The sequence below is a fragment of the Eleutherodactylus coqui genome, chromosome 3 (assembly GCF_035609145.1).
Source record: "Eleutherodactylus coqui strain aEleCoq1 chromosome 3, aEleCoq1.hap1, whole genome shotgun sequence".
Classification (NCBI taxonomy): domain Eukaryota; kingdom Metazoa; phylum Chordata; class Amphibia; order Anura; family Eleutherodactylidae; genus Eleutherodactylus; species Eleutherodactylus coqui.
This window is the reverse complement of record NC_089839.1, coordinates 260,495,154-260,518,708: the sequence shown is the minus strand read 5'-3', so window position 1 is coordinate 260,518,708 and position 23,555 is coordinate 260,495,154. Positions and strand designations below refer to the sequence as shown.

Below are 23,555 nucleotides of genomic sequence, written 5' to 3'. Positions count from 1 at the left end.
CTTGAATGTGGGTCGTTTGGTGTTGAGTTAATTGTTCCCGCTCATAACATATGAACGCAGGCCGACACCTTGGGACAGTCCCTTTTTAAGCCCTTTAGTAACAGCCTATTTTGTGCCTTAACCCCTTTAGTGGCACGCCCGGAAAATCTCCTAAAAATCCGTCTTAAAATGTACTGAAGACTACCTAAACCTGCCACTGAAGGGGTTAATGAGCAAGTGGGTTTTTAAATTTTTATATATTTTTTTTTTTATTTTTTTTTAGCCTTGAGTTAGCGAAAGAGGAACTGTTTTTCGGTGTTCACTGTGCAGCATAAATGACAGTACAATTACAATGCCAAATTTATCCTTTTTTTTTTGTCCCAGCGAACGCCCCCCAAAACTCCATACTCTCCTCCGGATCCGCTGTCTTGCTCCTGCATGACTCTTCCGGCATGCATGCATGCGCAGTACACACGCACGCGCACGTCAGGGGAGAATCCTCTAACCTAGCAGGTCTATGGACTGTTATTGCTCCAGAATTTGTGACAGGCGTCTGGCCGCAAATTCCGCAGCGATAATCTGTCTGTGGGCATTAGCCCTTAAGTGTGTGTGTGATTATATACCAGTCATAAGTTTTAGAAGTCAATTTTTCCAGTTATTTGTTTTTTACACTTAAAGTCCAGCAAATAACAGGAAATGGTCAAAGGGTTCAAAAGTAAGTTAATAACCTAAAAATAAAATTCTAAACTGAAACGCAACAATAGTCTGACTCAATCATTTTAACAAAGGGTTTTTTTTTCAGGGAACACATTAAGGTTAGCAGCTCTGCAGCACAGAAAGCAAATTATGGTTTGAAATTTGATGCAAGCTATTCCTACAGGTGGCTCAACTTTTGTAGATTACTTTCAAACCTTCTAATTCTATATATTCATTGTTGGGACAAGTTGTATTACTACACACTCTAGGGCAGGATTCAGACTGTTTTGCTCTTCAGGACAGAGCACATTGCTATCGTAATGAAGAGAAAGAAAAAGGCAATTAACAAAAGATGGATATACAATTATAACAATTGGGCAAATGTCCACGACTGTTCTGTCGCTGCGTATTACGCATGTGTTGCATGACACTGTGATACGCAATGAATGGAGTCAATGAACGTCAATGGACTTTCATTGATGCATGCACGTGTGTATAGACACAGTGACCCGATATTGCACTTGCCATTGTGCGTTTTACTCAGTAATGTAAAGCGTTTTGATTCAAAAAAGCATCTTGTTACTTCTGTGAAAAATGCGACCCTCACGCGTGAAAGGATCACAAGTGTTTCCCATTGACTCCAATGGGGCACATTGCACGGCATGCGAGTGCCATGCGATGGCTTTTAGGGTGAATGCCCACGGACGGATTTCTACAGCAGCTATTGAACCTAATAGCTTTTCTGCCTGCCAGTGCTCACATGCGGAATTCTACCGCAGATTTCCGCAGCAGGAAATAAATTAAGGCATGTTCTATTTGCCGCAGACTAACGCCGTGGAAGGTCACCATTAATATAGCATTAATGGAGACCGCGGAATTCCGCGATCACCAGCAGGCACTTTTTGTTAAACGTGGTGCTCCCGCGGCGTAAATCCACAGACATATCCCGCAATGCTCGTGGGCATAATGGTGGGACTACCATGGACTAAGTGTTACAAGATGGAACGTGCTGTGGTTTCTTTTTATTTTTTGGCTTGCAGTGTGAATGAATCCAGCCAAATGGATTTAATAATTCGCACGAGTCTTGTGCGCGTCACACACAACTCATGCGAGTATATTACTGTGATTGTGAGGCGGTAGTCGGTTCAATTTCCTGTACAATCAAAAAACACTTGGAAACTAAAGGAAACTTTGAGAGGAAGAGGGCTGTCGGACTAAAGTCCACTACAAAATTAGATGAAAAGTTCTTGAGTCAACAGTTTGTGAAATCTGCGCCCCGCAGCACAAAATCCTCAAGCAAAAAGCAAACTGATTTCTATCTCAACTGTGAAGAGAAGACGTCTATCTGCAGGTTAGACAGGTAGAGGATCAGTAGGAAGCCACTGCTAAGATTGCTAAATAAAAGACTTGCCTGGGCCAGGCAGCACCTCAAGCAGACTACTGAAGAGAGGAAGAGGGTCTTAGGAACTGATGAATCAAAACTTGATATCTTGGGTACTTTAATGCAGGGTTTTTGTACGCTGTCAATTAGGTGGAAGGATGGTTCCTGAGTGTGTGACACTGACTGTCAAACATGCAGGACGAAGCGTGATGGTCTGGGGCTCTCTTCTGGATCCAGAGTTGGCAACTTGCACATGATGATTGGCACACTGGACAAAAAGAGCTACCACAGCATTTTGATATGCCATACAATGCCCTCTGGTGTACGCCTAGTTGGTCCGTGGTTCATATTACAGCAAGACAATAATCCAAAATATACTTCTAGCAGAGGAGTAACTTGAAGCTTCTGGGCCCCAATGCAAAATCTGTAACAGGGCCCCCAACTATAATGCTTTATTCATAGTGCTGGGCTCCCTATATGGAGAAGAGAGGCCTCATGGGCCCACTAAGGCTCCTCGACCCGGATGCAACTGTATCCTCTGTAGTTACGCCCCTGATTCTAGGTTATGTTAGAACTACTTAGGATGACAAGAGGCTGATGGGCTTCAAAGATTGGAATGGCCTGTACAGTCTCCAGACTTTAAAGCCCATTGAGCTTGTTTAGAATGATCTGGACAGAAGGGTGAAAGTAAAGCAACTTAAAAGTGCAGCACATTTGTGGGAACTTCTACAACAATGTTGGGAAGAACTTTCTGAACAATATCTGAATGATATTGTAGAAAGAACACCTTGATGGTGTAAAGCTGTTATATCAACTAGAGGTAGAGCTACTTTGAAAAGTCAAAAATCTACACTTAATTTGGTGCACCAAACTTAATCCATTATTTTTATTCATCTTTTCTTGTCTGTTTGTCCTCTCCTTTCATTTGAAAGTACACTTGAGATATCAAAACTGCATAAATATCAATAAGTACTAGAAAAATTGAGGTGTTCTAAAACTGGTACGTATGTAATATTATAATATATGTATTTTGTCATTGATCGCCATGGGCAACAAAGACATGTTTCCATAAATCTGCTCCATAGTCTGTCAGTGACCGTTTCTAATAGGGAACCAGACAAAAATTAAATAGTTATCGAGGAATATTTGGATTTCCTAGCGAATCTCCCTGTAAGTTGCGGATGAGAATAGGACCCTGCGATTTTCCCCATACCCCTCCCTGACTATTCTGTAAGGCCTAATTGACAGTCTACTCAAGTGCTGCCCAACTCCAGTCCTCAAGGCACCCCAACAGGTCATGTTTTCAGGAAATCCCATGTACTATAATTACATCATCTGTGTAATATTTGAGGAAATCCTAAAAACATGACCTGTTTGGGTGTCTTGAGGACTGGAGTTGGAAACGCTGGTCTTCCCTATTGGACCGACTATATGACTGAGAATGAGCCCCAAGTTGTGCTGGGAGTTTATTTGGCAGAATATAATGGCAGATATTGTCTGTAAATGTACCGTAAGTCTGATAAGGAGGAGAACTACAGAAACAGAGCTGTCAGCAGAATCCCAGAAGTGATGACTCTGCGGAAGAGAATATGGCGGCCGGCCGTGTGGGCTGTAATCTGTAGTAAGCAAGGTCAGCACGTGTTTACCATTCTTTGCTAGTCATTGTTTTATCTCCAGTGACTGTTTCTTGGAGAGTTCTACATTATCTGCAGGTCAGCGGAATATTGAATTTCATAACCAAGAAAAGTTGAAGAAAAGCCAAAATTTGAAGACAAAAGAAGCTTCTGCTGAGTTACAAGCACTTCGGTTTTGCTGCAGAGACATTTGCATTTTTAGCTGAAATGGAGAATTTCCCTAGAAGTTCAGTGCGGTTCTGCATTGGTAAGCCAGCATTGCAAGAAGCTTCATGTTCACATCTCATTACCATTTGTGATGTTAGATGCTGGAGCCGCCTCCGGCCTTGTTCACACCCAGCCTGCTGCTTATTGGACAAGTCGCGGCATTCAGAATTTTCAAAAATCCTATTTTCTTCTATGTAAACGACATTCAATGGATATTCCCATCTAGCAGCGCTATGGCAGCATAGGCTTCCTAAGCAATCTGCAATGGCCTTCAGAAGGCCCCAAACTGCGCCCCGCAGTTTCATTGTGGGGGGCTTTTCAGACCCCTGAAATCCGATCAGGGCGTTTTTAATGGTCGCTGTTAGTTGATGACTGCATTTAACCCTTTAATGCCACAGGGTGTAAGTTTACATCCTGGCTGCAGGGTACCTAAAGCAAAAGGACGTAGACTTACATCCTGTGGATGATGCGGGGTCAGTGGAGCCGGTTGTTACTGTTTACTGTTCACCCGCTGCAACAGCGGAGGTACAGGAGGACAGCGACCCATGCTGTTAACCCCTCTACATGCCATGATATATGTAAAGGGTTCACAGAGGTAGGGGTATGTGACGTCATCAGACCATGGCGATGTAGTCGTGGAGGGCCGACGGGTTGCCATGGCAACAGACTGCCAGGTACTGGCATCCTGGCTTGCCACTGCCTATGATCTGTATCGCAATGCCTTATAGCTTGTAATAACGAAGTTCTGCAATGCATTATTATAGCAATTTTTGTTATGGTTCAGGGACCTAAAGTGTAAGAAAACAAACAAACAAAAAACCCTTAAAAATCCCTTTGCTGATTTTTCTCCTATTAGTATGAGGCCTTCTGCATACAGGCGGATTGGACCCTGCATGCGGGATTCCCACAACGGAGTCTGACCCAATGCCGGGCCGGTGATCCTTGCGTACTTGTCCGGTGTCTTCTGTACAGCGCTGCAGATGTGCCAGCTGGCATTTCGTTGCGCATGCGCAGTAGCCGCCAGCGCTCTACGATGACACGGATCCCACAATACTTCCTCAGTGCTCACTGCGGACGTTCCGCGGGACGAATGGGCTTCTATTGACTTAAGTGGAAGTGGGCCGTGCGTAGTTCACACAATCACAGCATGCTGCGATTTCTCACCTGTGAGCGGGCGGGAAATCACGGATTGTCATTGCATGATTTGGGCTGGGTTTGCTGCTGAACCCGGAGGCAGAATCCCGCTCTAGATTTTGCAACGCAAGTCTGCCTGTGTGTGGGAGGCCTAAAACACAAATTTAAAAAAAAGAAGAAAAACCACGTATTTGCTGTCATCGTACCTGTGGTGACACTCGGCAAGAGCCGTAAAAAAAAAAGAAACGAGCCAAAGTGTTTTGTTTGTTTTTTGTTTTTATCACCCAAAAAGCAGTCAAAAAAGCCATGTGTACCCCAAAATGGTACAAATAAAAACTACAGCTTGTGATGCAAAAACACAAGTCCTTACAGAGTTCCGTCCATTGAAAAATAAAAGCTAAGGGACTTTGAATGCAATGATGTAAAATAATTATTTTCACAATTTCCATAAAAATGTGTTTGTTGTTCAAAAGTAGAAAAACCTTAAAAAAAAATCTGCAAGTTATGGCTTTTGAAAATTATCAGGGCGTAACTCTACATCATGGAGCATTAATGGGTTAAAGGCTATGTTCACATTGTTTCACTTTAAAATATATTTATCAGTATGATATTGTAAATTAAGACCTTTCTATAATTAGTTTTCATTAAACTATTGTGATTGTTTGGTTTCTATGCTTGTATTCTTTTCCAAAGCGCTGCAGGCTGGGGGACTGACAGATTAGCTAAACTGCCCAGTCAGGGTAAACTCCCTGCCTATCAGTCCCTCCCCTAGCCTGCCCTCCTATCTGTGACTTATTACACAGCAAGGGATTTGTGAGACATGATCACTTGGGGGCATTCTGTGGTGACAAGAAGAAAGTGGCACATTAGTCATTTGTATGTTCTTGTGAGTCTTCCACACAGGAAAGTGCAGTCTATGGAAAGTTTTTTTATATGTATTTGTTACAGTCAAAGTCATAAAGTAGTAAAAGAGGCTTAAAAACCTGTGATCTGTCTGAAGGGAGAAGCGTTATTACAGAGGGCTGTATGACCGTGTGAGGACATGCTGATCATCTCAGCAGGCGCATGCTGCAACTTGTACTGTTGTGTGCTACTCTGCCCTCTGTCAAGATCAGAGTACAATTAGGCTGGGTTCCCACAGCACGGAAATAACGCGAGATTTCCTCGGGATAAGTGCTGCTTCAAAACCTGCAGCAGTTTGCCATGTGTTTTGGAGCAGTTCGGCCGCTGGCATTCCATTGTTGCTTTCTCTCCCCATAGAGAGGAGAGAAGCCGCAACGGGGGAAAAAAAAATCAACCTGCTGCGGCAGTCAATTCTATGCCGCAGAGCTGCCTCAGCGCGGCTTTGCCGCAACTGATTGGCCGCCCCATGTTGATGAGATTTTTGCAAAATCTTGTCCACATGGCTGGCTAATGCCAGGATTAGGAGCCGTGGGCGGATTTGCCACACGGAATTTCCGTGGCAAATCCATCCCATGTGAACCCAGCCTAGAGGCCAATTTAGATACGATTAACGCTCAAAAGATGTCGCTCAAGTGACTTTTGAGCGATAATCGTTGTCATTTACAGCGCAAGATGATCGCTCAAGTTGAGCGATCACCTTGCGCTGCAAGCGGAGGATGCAGAAGACAAGGGGGGGCCCTGCTTGTCTTCTGCATCCAGCTGTTATACAGCCGAGCGCTCCGTGCCGGGTATGGAGAACAGGGCTGGACCGCGGTGTTCTTCATACCCAGCCTGTTATCAGGGAGCAGATACAGCTGAAACAATAGTATCAATCCCTGATAAGGCTCATCGTCTTCAGCATGCTGAAAGACGACGATGAGCGACGGGGTAATGAAAACTGCACAATGTTAGTGCAGTTACACACAACAATTATCACAAAAGCCGTCTTTTGAGCGATAATCATTGTCTAAATGAGCCTTTAGGCTTTGCTTCTAGCCCAGCTCCTCTCCCAGCACCTTGTCATTTGAGCTAGATAGCGCTGCATTGTCATCAACTACACTGTGCTGGTCTGTTGAAACACCTCCCATTAGTAAATGGCAAACTGATACACTGTAGCCATGCCACTCAGTACTACACCATTCTGGAGGGAGCGGAGCTTGTGCTGGTCAGTCCTGGGAACACCCCGCAGTCTGCCATCGCAGTGGATTACTTGAGGCGCCGCACATATATAAGGCATTTTAAGTGCATGTAAATGAAAATCCAAAGCAAAAGAGCAGATAAGTGCAGCATTTCTTTTCTGCAGGGACTTCACACCTTAAGTTGAAAGGATCAGAGCTGTGGAATGAGTAGAAATGCACCAACTGCAGCTTATAAAAAAACAAAAAAAATTTTTGAAAAAAATGTATGTGTACAATTCAATGCAGAGTTTGTTGCATATTTCCTTTCATAGGCATCCTGAAAATGTTTTTTTTTTTTTTTTTTTAAATATCCAATAAATATGTTCATCTTGGCCTCTTTATCAAAAACATTACTAACTTGGATGTGGAGTGTGGGCTGTAGCTTGGCTATTTTATCATAATGGTAAGTCTGAAGCTACCATTGTAATACAGTAAACGTATCACTTACAACAATAAGTCCTACCTAAAGGAGTCTTTGAGTCGGTCAGAGGTTTGGCTTACCAACTTCACAGCTCCAAAAGGGATGGCATCGCGGTGACCCTTTATCAAGATCTATTTGGTGAGGATCTGCCACTGCAGATGCACTGAGGATGGCGAATCTACAACATGTGAACACGCCGTGGCTGGTGTCACGCATGGTCTCTGATCAAAGGGAAATGGAAAAGGTGGAATTTATTTTGCCATATTCTTGCAGTTTAAAATCTCTGCCTTCAGATAGCTGCAGTGAAATAGGAACATTTGAACTGCCCTTTTGTTTTGTAGTGGAGTGTTTTTGTTTTTTCTTTTTTTGTGTGCTTTTTGATTCCTTCGTAATTTTTTTTTTGCCAAATGCAGCATACTCTGGCTATGGTGGGTTTATTTTTTTTCTTCTCCCAGGCATTTTTTATACAACTCCTTTTTATAGTAAAAAAGAAACTTCATAGAAAAAATGTATGCGTAACTAAAATAAGTTAAAAGGCATCCATTAAAGTGATTTGTCTAGCTACAGAAAAGCCTGTTTGAAGGAAGACTGAAGGTCAGACAAGAACATTTTAAGCCATATTTAAAAACCCTTTTATTGTTTGGTTTTACATGCAGCACGGTATCTGCCAGTTTTCCACAGAAGCGGGTCTCAGACCTTTTTTTTCCCCACATGCTTTTGCTATTGTGTTTTTGTTATGTTGAGACTGAGCTCAGCATTGAATTGCCAAATGTCAGCCGTAAGATAAGGGCCAATCATGTGTTTGATTTTATCTAGTAGCGCCTGGTGCCAACTCTCTTCCAAAAAGGCCGGTTTTAGGCATGTTATGGGACTTGGGATCCTGTTCACTAAAAAGGTCCATCTGACTGCTGTGATGAATTGCTGCAGCAGCCAAAGTGTGGTGAAGGGTTTCATATGCTGGATTTTATACCTATGCACTTGTCTTATTGACTCTTCTTTAGAAGTAGCGTTTAGCGACTTGGACCAGTACAGAACGTCTGCTAAAAGTTGAGTTGCACATGAACCTGAACCAAACTTTTAGCAGAAGGGTTGTACTGGTTCGCTGCGCACAACACTAGTCCTAAACATTGGTGTATAACACTAAGGCCTCCGGCACACTAGCGGTTGTCCGTGTGTAGTCCGGACTGTGTGAAAAACTGATAAGGGCTTTGCTCTCTCCGGAGGTCCCATTGAAGGTGAATGGGGCAGCACTGCACGTGGTCGACCACCGCTCTGTTCATACCGATCTGCTTTGTGGTGGGCTATGTCCCTGTACAAGTTTTATATCGGCAGCAACACATTGCGCGCGTACCTGTTACTTATTCTGCATTATGGACTATCGCAAGAAAGTTCTTGATAGCTTTTCCATCTTCATACCTTGTGGAAAGGTGTTTTAGCGCGGTCGCCAATCTTCTTACGAAAAAAAGAAATCTATTTCAAATCACTGGCAGTGGAGATTTGAGACTAAACCTCACTAATGTGAAGACAAATATTGAACAATTGCCAGTAGAGCATCCGGCTCATCCCTCCCGTTAACAGCATCAGGGGCGTATCTATAGGCGATGCAGGGGTAAGCAAGTGTTTAAAAAATAAATGAATGAGTAAATCTACCCTGCACGTGTATGCCAGCGAGCTATGCGGACCATCCGCAGTACAGGTACACGCAGATTCCAGCTGAGCACAGGGTTGAATTCCACTGAGGGCTCCTGCATGCGGAATCCGACCTGGACGCGTGCAAGCCGGCCTTAAACAGGCAGGGGGATGGGGGTGTATGGAAAACAAAAGAAATTGGCAAGTGGTCTACGGCGCAAAAAAGGTTTGGGAACCACTAGTCTAGAGGAAGAAGGTTTCTACACCAACATGGGAGATTCTTTACTGTAAGAGCAATGAGACTGGAACGCTGTGCCTGAAGATGGTAAAGGTGAATTTACCAACAGAGTACAAGAGGGGTCTGGACACCTTTTCTTGAGCGATACAATATTATATGGTATGGTCGTTAATGACTGCGGAAGGGTCGGTGATCCAGGGATTATTCTGATTGCCAGATTGGTGTCGGGATCAACGTTGGGGGTTAATAGACTGAATTGGATGGTCATATATCTTTTGTAGGTTTTTTTTTTTTTTTTTTTTTTTTCTTTTTCCCGGCCTTTCACATGTATTAATACATTTGAAAAGTGTATATTAGCATGGGTTAAAAGATGTTCTCTGGCCGATGCATGTGGTCTTACCCTTGGAGGCTAAGGGTCCCGAAGAATATCCCACCAGTGTTATACCGGGTGCTGCTATTACCATTATTGCTATTGTATATTTATGTTTTTTGCTCCTCTTCTGTTCCTCAGTTCTGCTATCCTTGGGCTACGATGAAACAGATGGTTAAAAATAATATTCCGCCTTGTCATTCGCTGTCATCTGTAGTATTTTCTGTTCTGAGAGTCACAGCAATAGATCTTGACAGATTGAGGCTAGCGTTTGAGGATGCTTGGCGGTGCTAACATTTAGATTGATTCTACAAAGATCTCATGAACGAGGATGCCAGTGTTGTCCGGGCACAATTCAGTGATGAAGGGTTTAATTCTCTTCAAAACATTAGAAGTAGACTCTTAGCATCTTGTCTCTAAGAGAGAATCTCACGTGCTTCTTGCCGGGACCTTGGATTGTGCGCTGCTTCCTGTCGGTCACGGGGCTTGTTACTCGCCCCTTGTGTTAAATAGAAGCCGAGGCGTCTCTGCTGATTATTACAAACCTCCGTTATGGAGGATCACTTCAGCCGCGTACCCGGCTATTGTAGCTAGCTACACAACTGTGCAAAAGTTTTAAACAGGTTTTTGAAAAAAAATCTGCCAAGTAAGTTTTCAAAATTATCATTAAAAGGTGTTTTTTTTATTTTATTTTTTTTATTTTTGTTCACAAAATGCAAAGTGAACAAAAGAGAAATCTAAACCAATATTAGGTGTGATTTACCCTTTACCTTCAGAACCACATCAGTTCTTCTAGGTACACTTGTGAAAAGTCAGATTTTTTTTTTTAGGATTAGTCTGGTGTATGATTAACCAATTCTACCAAATAGGTGGTGATCATTTTTATATGTTGGTTGAAATGGTCATTTAAAGGGGTTGTCCAGGGGAAAAAACGATTATTGGCCTATCCTCAGGATGGTCATCAATGGCTGATCAGCTGGGGTCCGCCGGTCTGGATCTGTGTAGTGGCCGGTGCTTGTAACTGCAGCCGCAGCTCTCATTGGTAGCGATACAGGGCGACTTTTATTATCTGAGTAATCGTTTAAAAGGGCAAATGCAAACTACAGTCATTCCATGTTAACACAGCCACCACCAAGGTGATCATCTATAATTTGCTCAGTAGTTGCGTTATAACTTAAATAGTTACTGGTTGAATAAAAGTAATCTGGCGTAACGTTGCAGACCAGAGATGAGTGAGCATTGTCCTTAGCGGGTATCTCCCCGCTCGGAAGAAAAGGTTTGGCTGCCTGCGCGGGTGACAGGTGAGTTGCGGCAGTGAGCAGAGGGGAGCAGGGGAGCTGAAAGTCAAATTTTGAGTAGTCTTCTTTTAGGGCTCATGTCCACGGGCAAAATGTTATTTAAAATCCGCAGCGGATCTCCCGCGCGCGGATCCGCACCCCATAGGGATGCATTGACCACCCGCGGGTAGATAAATACCCGCGGATCGTCAATAAAAGGCATTTAAAAAAAAATGGAGCATGGAAAAATCTGGACCATGCTCCATTTTCATGCGGGTCTCCCGCGGGGACGGCTCCCGCGGGCTTCTATTGAAGCCTATGGAAGCCGTCCGGATCCGCGGGACACAAAAATCATATTTTACTCACCCGCTCCGGTTCTTCTCGTCTCCGCGGCGCCATCTTCTCTCAGCCGCGGCCGGATCATTTTGCTTCGGCCCGGCGCATGCGCGGGGCACGTCACCGACGTCATCGTGCACATCCGCCGAGCCGAAGAATGAAGATCCGGCCGCGACGAGAGAAGATGACGCCGCTGCGAACAGAAGAAACGGAGCGGATGGGAGGTGAGTTTATTCTCATTTATTTGCATTTTCAGCGCTCATGTCCGCGGGGCAGGAGGGACCAGCTGCAGATTCTACATGTAGAATCTGCAGCGGATCTGATTTTCCCCGTGGACATGAGGCCTAAGTGTCCCGGTCCGTTTTTTTTTTGTGTTTTTTTTGTTTAATCTATTCGTGTCAAGGGACTTTAAGGAGGCTTATACATGGAATGATTTATTGATGACTGACTTCGCTTATTCGCTCGTGCAGACGGTTTACACAGGTAGATAAATTATTTGGTCGCAAAACGTTCAGCCATTCACTGTACCATTGTACAATAATTCTTTTACTTATCACTCGCTTGCTGGCTGCGTTAACCCTTTCCAATCCAATTTGTATCCTGGATTTCCTAGGGGGCTTACTCTTTTTCTGTCATTATACAACAGCACTATATGCTGGCTAAAGCCAGTACTGCATGAGGTGACATGTTGGATAGGCTCCAACAGCAGAGAGGCTGGCAATATACAGTAAGAGAACCACGACGGATGTCTACCAACATCTGAGCCTTAAATCATGTCTTTAGACGTCAGACAGTGGATTGGAAAGGGTTAAAACTGAACGATCATCCTTCAAATGTCAACGTTGCAGCAATTTTTTTATCTATATTTTTTTCATTAGAACCATGATCATTCCGTGTAAATACCCTTGAGCTACAGTCACACGGGCGAGCATGATATCGGGCTCAGAAACTCTGCTCTGTATCGCGCTTGGCAACACTCAAACGCCTCACATCACTTCTATGAAATTGCAATGCTCTGATGTGTGAAACACGCCCCCGAGGATCACAAGTGTTTCCCATTGATTTCAGTGCGAAACCTCACCCTCGCATGCACATGGCACGGCATACGAGTGCCATGCTATGTCTTTTAAGCTCCCATTGAAAGCAATGGGTAAGGCATTCCTCTGGAACACCCAAAGATAGAACGTGTTGGGATTTCTATCCTCACAGCATCACTTATGTGAATAAGAGTATTCAAAAGAATGGAGTTCCTATTTGTGTGTCTTGCACAAAACCCGCGGGAGATTCTCACCCTTGAGAAGCAACAGCCTATGACCATTGTTACCCACTGTTTTTGGCCATGTTCACACATGGTGGATTTGCTCTTGATTTTTTTCCCTATTTAGAAATTCCAATCTGGGAATCTGCAACAGGAAAAGCAAAGTAGTTGAGCTTTTCGGATCTCATCTACACGCTGCAAAAAAGTCAACCTGTAGTGCAGATTTTAAAAGCGCAGCATGCCAACTTGTTCTGTGGATTTTCATAACAGATTTTGCCCTGGGCAGTACAAAGTGTAAAATCCATTGAAACTCTGTAGTTTCTCTGCACCAAAATCTGATGTGGTTTCACTTTAATGAGAACCTTTACATGTAATACCAAGCCGAGCCACTATAGTGCCACCGGAGCTGTTGGCTTCTAGTAACGCATTGGCTTGGCACGCAGCTGATCGTCTAGAGTTCTGGGCGGCAGACCCCTGCCAATCTACTATTAAAGGCCTAAGCTGAGGAAGTTCTCAAAAGTTTACAACTGTAAAACTTTTTTTTTTTTTTTTAAATGAGCCTGAGCTAGAAATGAGGAATGATACTCTTTCCCCCCCCCCCCCCCTTATGTTTTTTGGTTATATTTAACTTTTCATTACATTTTATAACCTTGACATGCTATATATACAAACGTTAGAGAACAGATTTACAAAGGAGCAAATGCCAAGCAATAAAATGCAGTACAGATTCCATTAATAGACTTATTCTAAATGTTGTCACTAGTTTCTAAAGCTCCGGATGAAGCGCACCGGAACAAGGTCAAAAAGGAAAAAAAAAATTGGCAGCAGAGAAAACAAAAATAAGAGGAAAAGATTAATCTAGTTCCTGTAGGCCATTACCGCAGTCTATCAGATGTCGCCACCTCGTATCCAGTCGCACATAGCTGTAGTACATCTGAAGGTAAGCCAGTAATACCATCTACTTTATCTATGGCCGTCAACTGATCCCCATGGATGATATGATTCAAGACAATCTGCAAATTCTGTTCGGTAAGGCACAAAGTGTGATTTCCAATATCTCATGTTCAAGATTAGTCGTGCAATACTTTTTATTTTCTTTTTATACATTGTGCTGTCTGATGGTAAAAGTGTAAAGCTGTCAAGAAAAGAAGTTTCAAAAATGTTTCTTCAAGAGGAAAAACAAAACCTTACCAGAAGGGTTTTTTCTGTTTATTTTATTTTTTTGTGCGCTGATTTTCTTCTTGACCTTCATGTGGAAACTCTAGAAATCTGAATATATGAATTTCGCAATAGATGTCCTACCCTTTATCTTCTCTCATAAATGGTTGGCGATGCTGGCAACAGCTTATTCCCTCTTCTGAGAACACATGCATGTGGATATGGAGGACCATGAGCGATGGCTGTCAGCTGATGGGCATCTCAGGAGTACAGCCGGCCTCGGCCTTTTGTTCATTTCTCTTGCTTAGCTTTTGTCTTGATGAAGGAGAATAATGAATTATGGCATACCGATTCCGTAGAATGACCTACACCGACAGTGCCCCATGGACTATAATGGGTCTATCAAGTCTCTGTGGTTCTACCACACAAAGAACTCGCCATGCTCCATGTTTTTTTTGTCCAGCATTTTTGATGGACTCTGCGATTTGGGTTTCTTAAGGAGCCTCCAATGCAGATATGAATGAACACAGACAATTAGTAGCCAAGACCAAATGTAGGCTGGTTTTGGAGGAGAATTCTTGATCTATTGAAAGTAGTCCCAAGATCCTCCTGGCATCTTCATTCTGTTGGGTAACCACTAAATTCTTTCAGGCCCCTTTCACTCAATCTTACACCTTCCTCACATGGCTAGAATTCCATCATGTGTTATCTGTGTATTTTATGAACGGCACACGGACCCGTTGAGACTCTTTGAGACTTTGAGACTCTTCACATGGACGCTTTTTTCACTGATGGTCCATGTGACAAATCTCTGCATGGCCATTCTGAGAGCCCACATGACAAGGAAGATTAGAACATGCAACATCAACGGTCCCCGCAGATCAGACACGTCTCGTAGACTGCCTGTCAGAATACCGTATAATGCAGTGCTATGTTATTACATTACAGCGTATGAGCAGTTGCAAGTTCACATTCCCTTAGGGAGCTAAGAAGTTTAAAAAAAACCAAAAAACCAAAAAAAAACCATTTTATATATATATAAATTTTTCCTATACTGTAACAATAAAGGATATTAAAATAAAGCCACATACTTGGAATTAATGTATATAAAAGTCAGATCTATCAAAATAACGCATTATTTGTCCAAAATGGTGAACATTGTAGGGGGGGGGGACACACACCTGGCACCACACGTTTTTTATTTATTTTATTTTTTTTGTTACCCTGACTTTTAAGGAAAAAAAAAACTTAATAAAGAGATATCAAAGTTGTATATAGTCTAAAATGGTGATTAAAAACTACATCATATCCCACAAAAAAAAAAACTCACCCCCATTGATGGAAAGATAAGTTATGGTGGTCGGAAGATGGAGACCAAAAAAATTAATGTAGAATATATATTATTTTTAAAAAAATTTTCAAGTACAAAAATATATATTTGGTATCATTTTGATTGTACTGATCCATGGAATAAAGCTAATGTAATTTTTTTCTGCAGTGTGTGTGTGCCGTAAAAACAGTACACTCCCTTCCCATACACAGCAAAATTGCTTTTTTTTTTTTTTTTCCATTTCATTCCACTTACAGAAATTTATTTCAGTAACTTTTTTATAGTTAAATAGTACCATTGAAATATGTATAACTTGACCCTGAAAAAACAAGACCTCTGACGGCTATGTCGATGGAAAAACAAAAGTTAGTATTTTTAGGAAAGCGGGGAGGAGAAAACAAAAATTGAAAAAAATAAAGGCCACATTCATAAAAGTAATAATGGTGATGAAGGGTCTGTCTCTTTCAATGGTAATATTTTAGTTTTTGTTTTTTGTCTGGGGTGGTGGTAAGGGGTATTAAGGGCTCCTTTTTTAAAAAAAAAAATTTTTTTTCCCCTGTTTTATTTAATAGGTCCTCTTTAGCGCAAGCACGGTCAGTTCTTCGTTGTTTCGTTCCCCCCCTTTATATCCTGAAGTAAAATAACCTTTACATAAGATTGTGCTTTGAAGTAGTCTTGGAACTAGGATTTCTTTTTTTTTTTTAATTTTTTCTCTTCAGTATTTTAGTGGGTGGTCCCTGCAGCTGAACGGACCTGTTCATAGGGCAGATTTGTTGCAGAAGTTACTTCGGTTGTCCCATTCTTGCAGAAATCTATGCAGACCTTTTAGTAACGACCTCATTCAGAGGAGTAAAACTGAATTTCAGTTGCAGAAACTTCACCAAATCCACAGCATGTGTACTTGCCCAAATTCTCCTTACCGCCCACTCCCAGTGGAAACTCCCAGAACTTCAAGCTAAGAAATATCCAGCAAGCTACATGTAATCCGAATGCTGAGACTATTTTCCATCTTAGTGACCTGTATGCTGTGAGGGTCATAAGTGACCCCGGAGAGATGCACACCCTCCACTTAGCTGTATATGGAACTTTTCTTTCCATACTTTTCCTAAAGTTTACTTTTTATTTTTGTATTTTTGTATTTTTTTTTTTCTTTTAAAGGGAAAAAAAAGTAATGGAGGAAATATGACCACATGCAGCTCTACCCATTGCCCTGGCCCATCATGAGCAGCACTGGGTGCAGATGTTCCATAAAAGTGACCACCAAAGTCCGCCTCCTAGGTGTCTTCCAGAGGTCCCGATTTGCTTTCAATGTTCCTATGTTTTACTGCTGTCCCCTTCAGGCACTAAGTTACAATGACCAGTCCTGACATCTGCAGCTAATACATGTAGGGCAGCAGCTGAGGTTTACTCATCTGAGGCTACTGTGAATTAATGTGGTTTCACCAAGCACCCTTAATATTTGCTTCTGACCCATAACCTGATCAGGAATTAAGAATTTCACATCGATGTACCAACAGTGGGCTTAATACAGGGACAGTACCTGTTACTGCAATGAGGCGTATGAAGGGTGTAGACCTCCTCGGCCTACCCCATTGATATTGTGAACAAAGGCTAATATCTGGCGGTGATGCTTGTGGCATCCAAAACCTTTCTTATTGATTTCTGGGTTGAAAGTCCTTGATGGGCGGACAGACTGGCATAGGAGCTGGCAGTGTGCTGCAGTAATTGGGTGATTGTAGTAAGTGGAGGTTATGAGGATGGGCCAATAAAGCGCTGTCTCAAAGACCAATGCAGTTGATGGCAGATTCTATAATCTGTAGGGGGAGTGCGACCAAGATGTGACGTTGATGTACAAACATGGGCACGGGATGTATCAATATGGGCACTGGATAAACAATTTTCTGAAAAAAAGTTTTTTGTTTTTTTTGTCTGATATACCCCTTTAACTAAGCAGTCAGTTTCTAAGGGCTCCCTCACACAGACGTTTTTGTACTGCGTTTAGAGCTGCCTTTTCTGCGCTGCGCTAACGCTGTACAAGGCTCCCCTTTATTTCAGTGGGGATGTTCTATCTTTGGCCATTTCCAGTCCTGCGTTGCCCATTGAAATGAATGGGCAGCGGTTTCAGCGCTGCTGAAAATGTGGCACAACTTGGTTCCACGTTTTCTGGCAGCGCTAAACGCCAGCGCTATCTGCACTACCCAAAAGGAATACTCTCCTAGCTGGCACTGTCTGGGACTCTCCGTACAGGCTGCTGGGCACTTGTCAAGCCAAAAGGATTTTTTTTTTGCTAGTGACGAGGATTGAAATCCCCCGCCTCCAGCAAGAGATTGCTCTGATTGGCTGAGTGTCAGCTGGCTCAATCAAGCACAGCCATGCGTCAAGCACAGGCTGTGATTGACGGAGCCAGTTGACACACAGTGGCGCTCAGCCAATCAGAGCAATCTCTTGCTAGAGGCGGGGGATTTCAATCCTCGTCACTAGCAAAAGATCCTATATCGGCTTGACAAGGGCCGGGAGCTCCGGAGAGCAGCGGCAGAGACCAGACAGCGACAGCTAGGTGAGGATTAATTTTTTTTTTAACTTCTCTTTTCAGCATCCTTGGCAGCCAAAACGTCAGAAATGCATGCCAGCGCTGCTGAAACCGCAGTAAACGCAATGTTGAAAAACGCTGCGCTTCTGGAAACGCCTGTGTGAAGGAGGTCTAACAGAAATTGCAGAATTTTAGCACGTGTTAATAGATTTACTTTTTCTTGCACATAAGTCCCTTTTTGCGTTTTAGCTCTGTGTTCATATATCAGTACAGTGGTCATACATGTGCATAGAGCTGGAAGTTGTCACCCTCTTAAAGGTGGTAGATTCATTTTTAGCTGTTTTTTTTTCTTATTTTTTTTTATTTTTATCAGTTTAGATCTTGGTAGTGCCCTGACCTGTATGATAATTAGAGATCTCATAATTACAGTTTTTCATTCCGGGTAACCTTGGATACATTTACTATAACTGCTGATTAATCTTTAATAACTGAATTGTGAAATCCTAGTTCATAGTACAAATATTGGTAGTGTGATTTCTTAGTCACCAAAAGCTATTTTAACTCTAAATGGTCATCTTTATGCCTATTAATTTTGTTAAAGGAATGACTTATAAACCAGGGTTGTATGTTAAAGGCTTTGGAGACCTTCATACATGAAGTCTCTTGCAGAAAAAATGATGCACTTATCTGTTTTTGCATTGAGTTTTCCTTCTTGTGCATTTAGAAAACCTCATATTTGGTTTGGAGGCTCTCCTATATTCAGGCTTCTGCCATGGGGCCATTCCCAGAACTGATGAGCTGTCTTTCTCATGAATTCATTGGGCCTCAACTCTTCCTTCCCCCTCCTTTCAGAAGCTGTGTAGTATAACCACGCCTACTCAGTACTACACATCTGTCTCGTCCTCTTTCTGGGCTACTGATCCATTCCCCCTTACTGCCAAGAGCACAAAATTCATCTAACCCACCCCCACCTGGCACTGTCATACAGTCCTCTCTAATACTTAGTGGAAAGGCAATGAACGCATTTTCATAGCAAGGAAGCAGATTAGGGGAGGAGACGTCAGTTTAGATTTATAAACGTTGTCAAGAAAACCGGTCTCTGACGGTTTTTTTTGCACTGACACTCTAAGGGCTCATGTCCACGGGCAAAATATGATTTAAGATCCGCAGCGGATCTCCCGCATGCGGATCCGCATCCCATAGGGATGCATTGACCACCCGCGGGTAGATAAATACCCGCGGATCGTCAATAAAAGGGATTTAAAAAAAAATGGAGCATGGAAAAATCCGGACCATGCTCCATTTTCGTGCGGGTCTCCCGCGGGGACGGCTCCCGCGGGCTTCTATTGAAGCCTATGGAAGCCGTCCGGATCCGCGGGAGACCTAAAATAGGAATTTAAAGTATTTACCATCCGGCGCGGGCGGGGAAGGTCAGCTGTTCCTCACGGCCGCATCTTCCTTGCTTCGGCTCGGCGGATGTGCCCGGCGCATGCGCGCGGCACGTCGGCGACGTGCCGGCGACGTGCCGCCGGCGTCAGGAATTCATCCGCCGGCCGAAAATGAAGATCCGGCCGTGAGGAACAGCTGACCTTCTCCGCCCGCGCCGGATGGTAAATACTTTTAAATTCTTATTTTCGGCGCTCATGTCCGCGGGGCAGGAGGGACCCGCTGCAGATTCTACATGGAGAATCTGCAGCGGATCTGATTTTCCCCGTGGACATGAGGCCTAAGGGTGTATTTACACCGACTGTAATCCTGGTCAATTGCGATACGGGTACGTTCACGCGTAGTGGAAATGGTAGCTGTAGAACTTTTTACAGAAAAGGCCCCTGCAGAAATTACTTGTCATTTATGCAGTGTATGAAAATGGCGTAAAAATACATTCGGATGTGGTGGATTTCGCATCACAGATCCACAGCAAATTACAGCACAATACATCTGGATGGGGGTTTGAAAACTCCATCCACATGCAGCTAACCTTTTCCACATGGAAAGACTGGGCATTCAATGGATATCAGCACTTAGAAATTACAGCAAAATCTGCATGAAAGGCTTGCGAGTTTTGCCATGGTATTGCCACAGACCCCTTCTGCCAGATCTAAAAACGTTCTTTGTGCCCTGACTGTCTTCCTAACTTGGTTGCAGTTTTTCTTTTGTTTTATGTAAAGGAACAAAGCAAAATTTGATATATTTTTCTTCCGTCTCTAAAGAATAGTTACCTTTTTTTAGTTGAAGAAACATTGAGTAGAAGTTTTGGGGATGGTCAGATTCTTGCCAACCGGTCTGCAAGTTGGCGGGTAACTCTTTTGCTGTTCAAAGTGGCCATAAACATTCGCTAGTTGTCATTCATCACCAGATGGTTGGGCCCACATTGCCTTCTATGTTCAATTTGGCTAAATGCAGAATTACATTGGATTGCTGATCTCCAGTGCAAAAGAAATTCAAACTCCAGTAATGTTAACCCTTTACAATCCAATTTTGGGTTCAGGGTTTCCTAAAAGGCTTTCTCTTTTTGCTGTTCTACAATGGTGCCATCTGCTGGCTATAGCCAGCGTGCGTGCGTGCCAGAGAGGCCCCGACAGCAGAGTGGCTGGCAATAGACGGTAAGAATACCCTGTCAGACATCTTCTGACGTTGCAGCTGTACAAGCTTCAATCAGAATGTAGGAAGACGGCAGACAGTGAATGGAAAGGGTTAATCTTGGCTTATCTGAAGTCCTATTGGTGGCGGTGGGAATTGGCTTGGAGCCACCTTAGAAAGCACATTAACCTCTGCAGACATGTACAGTCGGTGGCTCTGGATACTTCCTGAAGGACTAGTTGCTTCATACACTTTCTGCATCTTCTTGTACTACCTGGACAACCAACCATTGCTGATTTCCTTAATGGGGGGTGCTTATGGGAAACTCCAGTTTTATTTATATAAAGCGCTAAAATGTTGCTGATGCTGAATATGTAAAAAGTTGCCTTATGGCTCTAACGATGCTTGTCTTGCAAGCTATTTAGTCTTATCATTATTCCTTGGCTATCGTACAACTCCTGCTTAGAAGAAAATATACCAACAGTATGGTTGTGCCATATGCCGAAATGGGCGCAAGCCACATACTGGCTGGGTGGCTGAGACCATATAGAAATGAGCCCTGCGGATGTATGAGCATCACACAAACCTCAGCAGCTATTTTCAGCTTTTCTGCATTTGCATTCCTTTCACGTGAAAGAGCCGGAACACAAGACTTCTGCTATGACAATGTCTCACTGCAGTCTGTTAGGTGCTGATGAGATCTTGCATCTGCTCTGCTCAACCAGTTATTGTCTGATGCTGATACAATGTACATACAGTAAAGCCGCTCCATAAGACCATACCCCCTATCCAGACCCGATTCAGTTCCACTGTATATTATACATACGGGCCATCTTCTATGAAACAACGATGGAGAAGGAGTGAAAAACGTTCCCAGAGGTTTCACTGTGTATTACATCTACTGTGCAAATAACCTCAAGTTAAAAGCAGATGGTTAAACAGAATGCCTCGTGCAAAGCTTTATTTCCTGGGGCGTTGGTTATAAAAATACTTCACTTTAAAGCCCAAATAAACAGATGTTGTCTTCACACATTGGGCAGCACAATGGCTCTGTGGTTAACACTATTGCCATGCTATGCTGGGGTCCTGGGCTCATAACAAACCAAGGGGCAACATATGCATGGAGTTGGTATGATCCCATGTTTTCATGAATTTCCTCTAGATACTCCGGTTTTGCCCCTGCACTTCTTCAAAAATATACGTTAATTTGGTTGAAACGTAGATATGGGGACAGGAACTTAATAAAGCGATGTACAGTGTTGTGGAATATATATGTGCTATATAGACGAGGCAAATATGTAAACTTGATGGTACTGCACACGTGCGTAATCCCAGTAGGACTTGTTGCTTAGTCAGTTCCTGCCCTTTTGGGGAATGCGTCCAGCAGAACATCATAGATGGAAGGTTATGCACATGAGGAGGGAAATACATGTCACCATTGCACACTAAATGGGAAACCATCGGGAAACGCAGACCTGAAAAGGACTTGGGGATTTTAGTTAACCGTAAGCTGATCTGGAGCAATCAGTGTCAGGCAGCTGCTGCCAAGGCAAATCAAGTCATGAGGTGCGTCAGAAGAGGTCTAGGGGTGCATGACTAGAACCTTGTTCTTCCTCTTTACAAGTCACTGGTCAGACCACACATGGAAAATTGTGGACCGTTATGGCCACCGTTACTCAAGAAGGTCATATCAAAGCTTGAGTGGGTACACAGGTGCAAAACAAGTAATAAATGGATTGGAAGGACTACAATACCCAGAGAGGTTATCAAAAATGGGTTTAGTCACTTTAGAAATAAGACACCAGAGGGGCGACCTAATTATGTATAAATATATCACAGGAGTCAAGACGGAGATCTCTCCCATGATCTATTTATACCCAGGACTGTAACAAGAGAAGCCCTCCGTCTAGAGGAAAGATGGTTTCTACACCAATGTAGAAGGGGGGGGGGGGGGGGTTCTTTACTGTAAAAGCAGTGAAACTATGGAACGCTCTGCCTGAGGATGTGGTGATGGCGAACACATAAGGAGTATAACAGAGGCCTGGATGTATTTCTTTAGCTATACAATATGTTATAGTCACTAATTACTTCAGAAGGGTTGGTGATCTGGGAATCCTTCTGATTCTGATTGGCGTCGGGAAGGATTTTTTTCTTTTCCTTAAATGGGGAAAATTGGCTTCAGCCTCATTGGTTTTAATGTGTGATAATGGTTTTAATTGCTCTCCAAGCTTACTGCTGCTGTACTTTTTAGTGTTCTTCTAATGGAATATATTAATCCTGTGGTTCGTAGCTAGTTTCTCTTAATGTAATAGTCTTTGACTAAGAACAACACTATGCAATATGTGGATTCTCCATATGGCAGCTCGGAGACTGGTCTGTAATATAGACCTATAATCCCTCCTGTGGTATTTCAGTGGGCTCAAGCGTTACATAACACAATATTGGTACCCATTTGTCCATTGAACCAGAATTGGGGTTTCTGTATAAACAATGCCAAGTTGGGACCATTTTGAAAGTGGAATTTGAGAAGGCGAGACCTGCTATCTAGTTGAGTCACAGGCGTAGTTAATCTCATTCAGTTAACTCTCCCAGGAAATAATTTTGCCCTTGCTCAGTAATGAGGTGTCACAGATCTGAAACTAAAACTGAAATACATATGTAAAATCTTTTTTTTCCTCCCTGTTTCAGGTGGCGACAGACAAGGTTGCAGAAAAATTGAGTTCTACTCTCTCATGGGTGAAGAACACGGTGTCACACACTGTCAGTCAAATGGCAAGCCAGGTGGCGAGTCCATCAACGTCGTTACACACTACGTCTTCGTCCACCACCCTGTCTACACCAGCACTTTCACCATCTTCTCCGGTACAACTAAGTCCAGACGAAGTAGAGTTGTTGGCAAAGCTAGAAGAACAGAACCGGTGAGTAATGTCGGCTGTTTTATGGTAGTTCCCCCTTTAAAAAAATTAACTGATCATCAACTTCTACAGTGCATTCATACATTGTGGATTTTGGTGCAGATCTGCAGCAGATTTCAACTGTCCAATTTAAATACAATTGAACGGATGAAATCCACTGCAGATCCGCAGCACATCGGCTACATGTGAACGCACTCTAATTGTGGCAATTAGGTGGCTTTTTAAAAATGTCCTTCCTTTCTCTGTATGACTTACTAGCACATTCTGTTGCCTCTTCTGGATTAAAGAGGTATTGTGGGACTTCTGCTAGAGATGACCTATCCCGAGGACAGGTTCCGCTCAGGATCCTGCCAATGTAGCCG

General features: G+C 43.1%; 1 protein-coding gene across 3 annotated transcripts in view; it reads left to right on the top strand.

Moving 5' to 3' along the window:
• Nucleotides 1-23,555, top strand: part of EVI5 (ecotropic viral integration site 5) — a 123,219-nt gene that overhangs the window by 10,134 nt on the left and 89,530 nt on the right. For all 3 annotated transcript variants that reach the window (XM_066597352.1, XM_066597351.1, XM_066597353.1), the window contains exon 2: nt 22,967-23,196. In XM_066597352.1, coding sequence (XP_066453449.1) covers nt 22,967-23,196 — 230 coding nt within the window. The remainder of the gene's footprint in view (nt 1-22,966; nt 23,197-23,555) is intronic.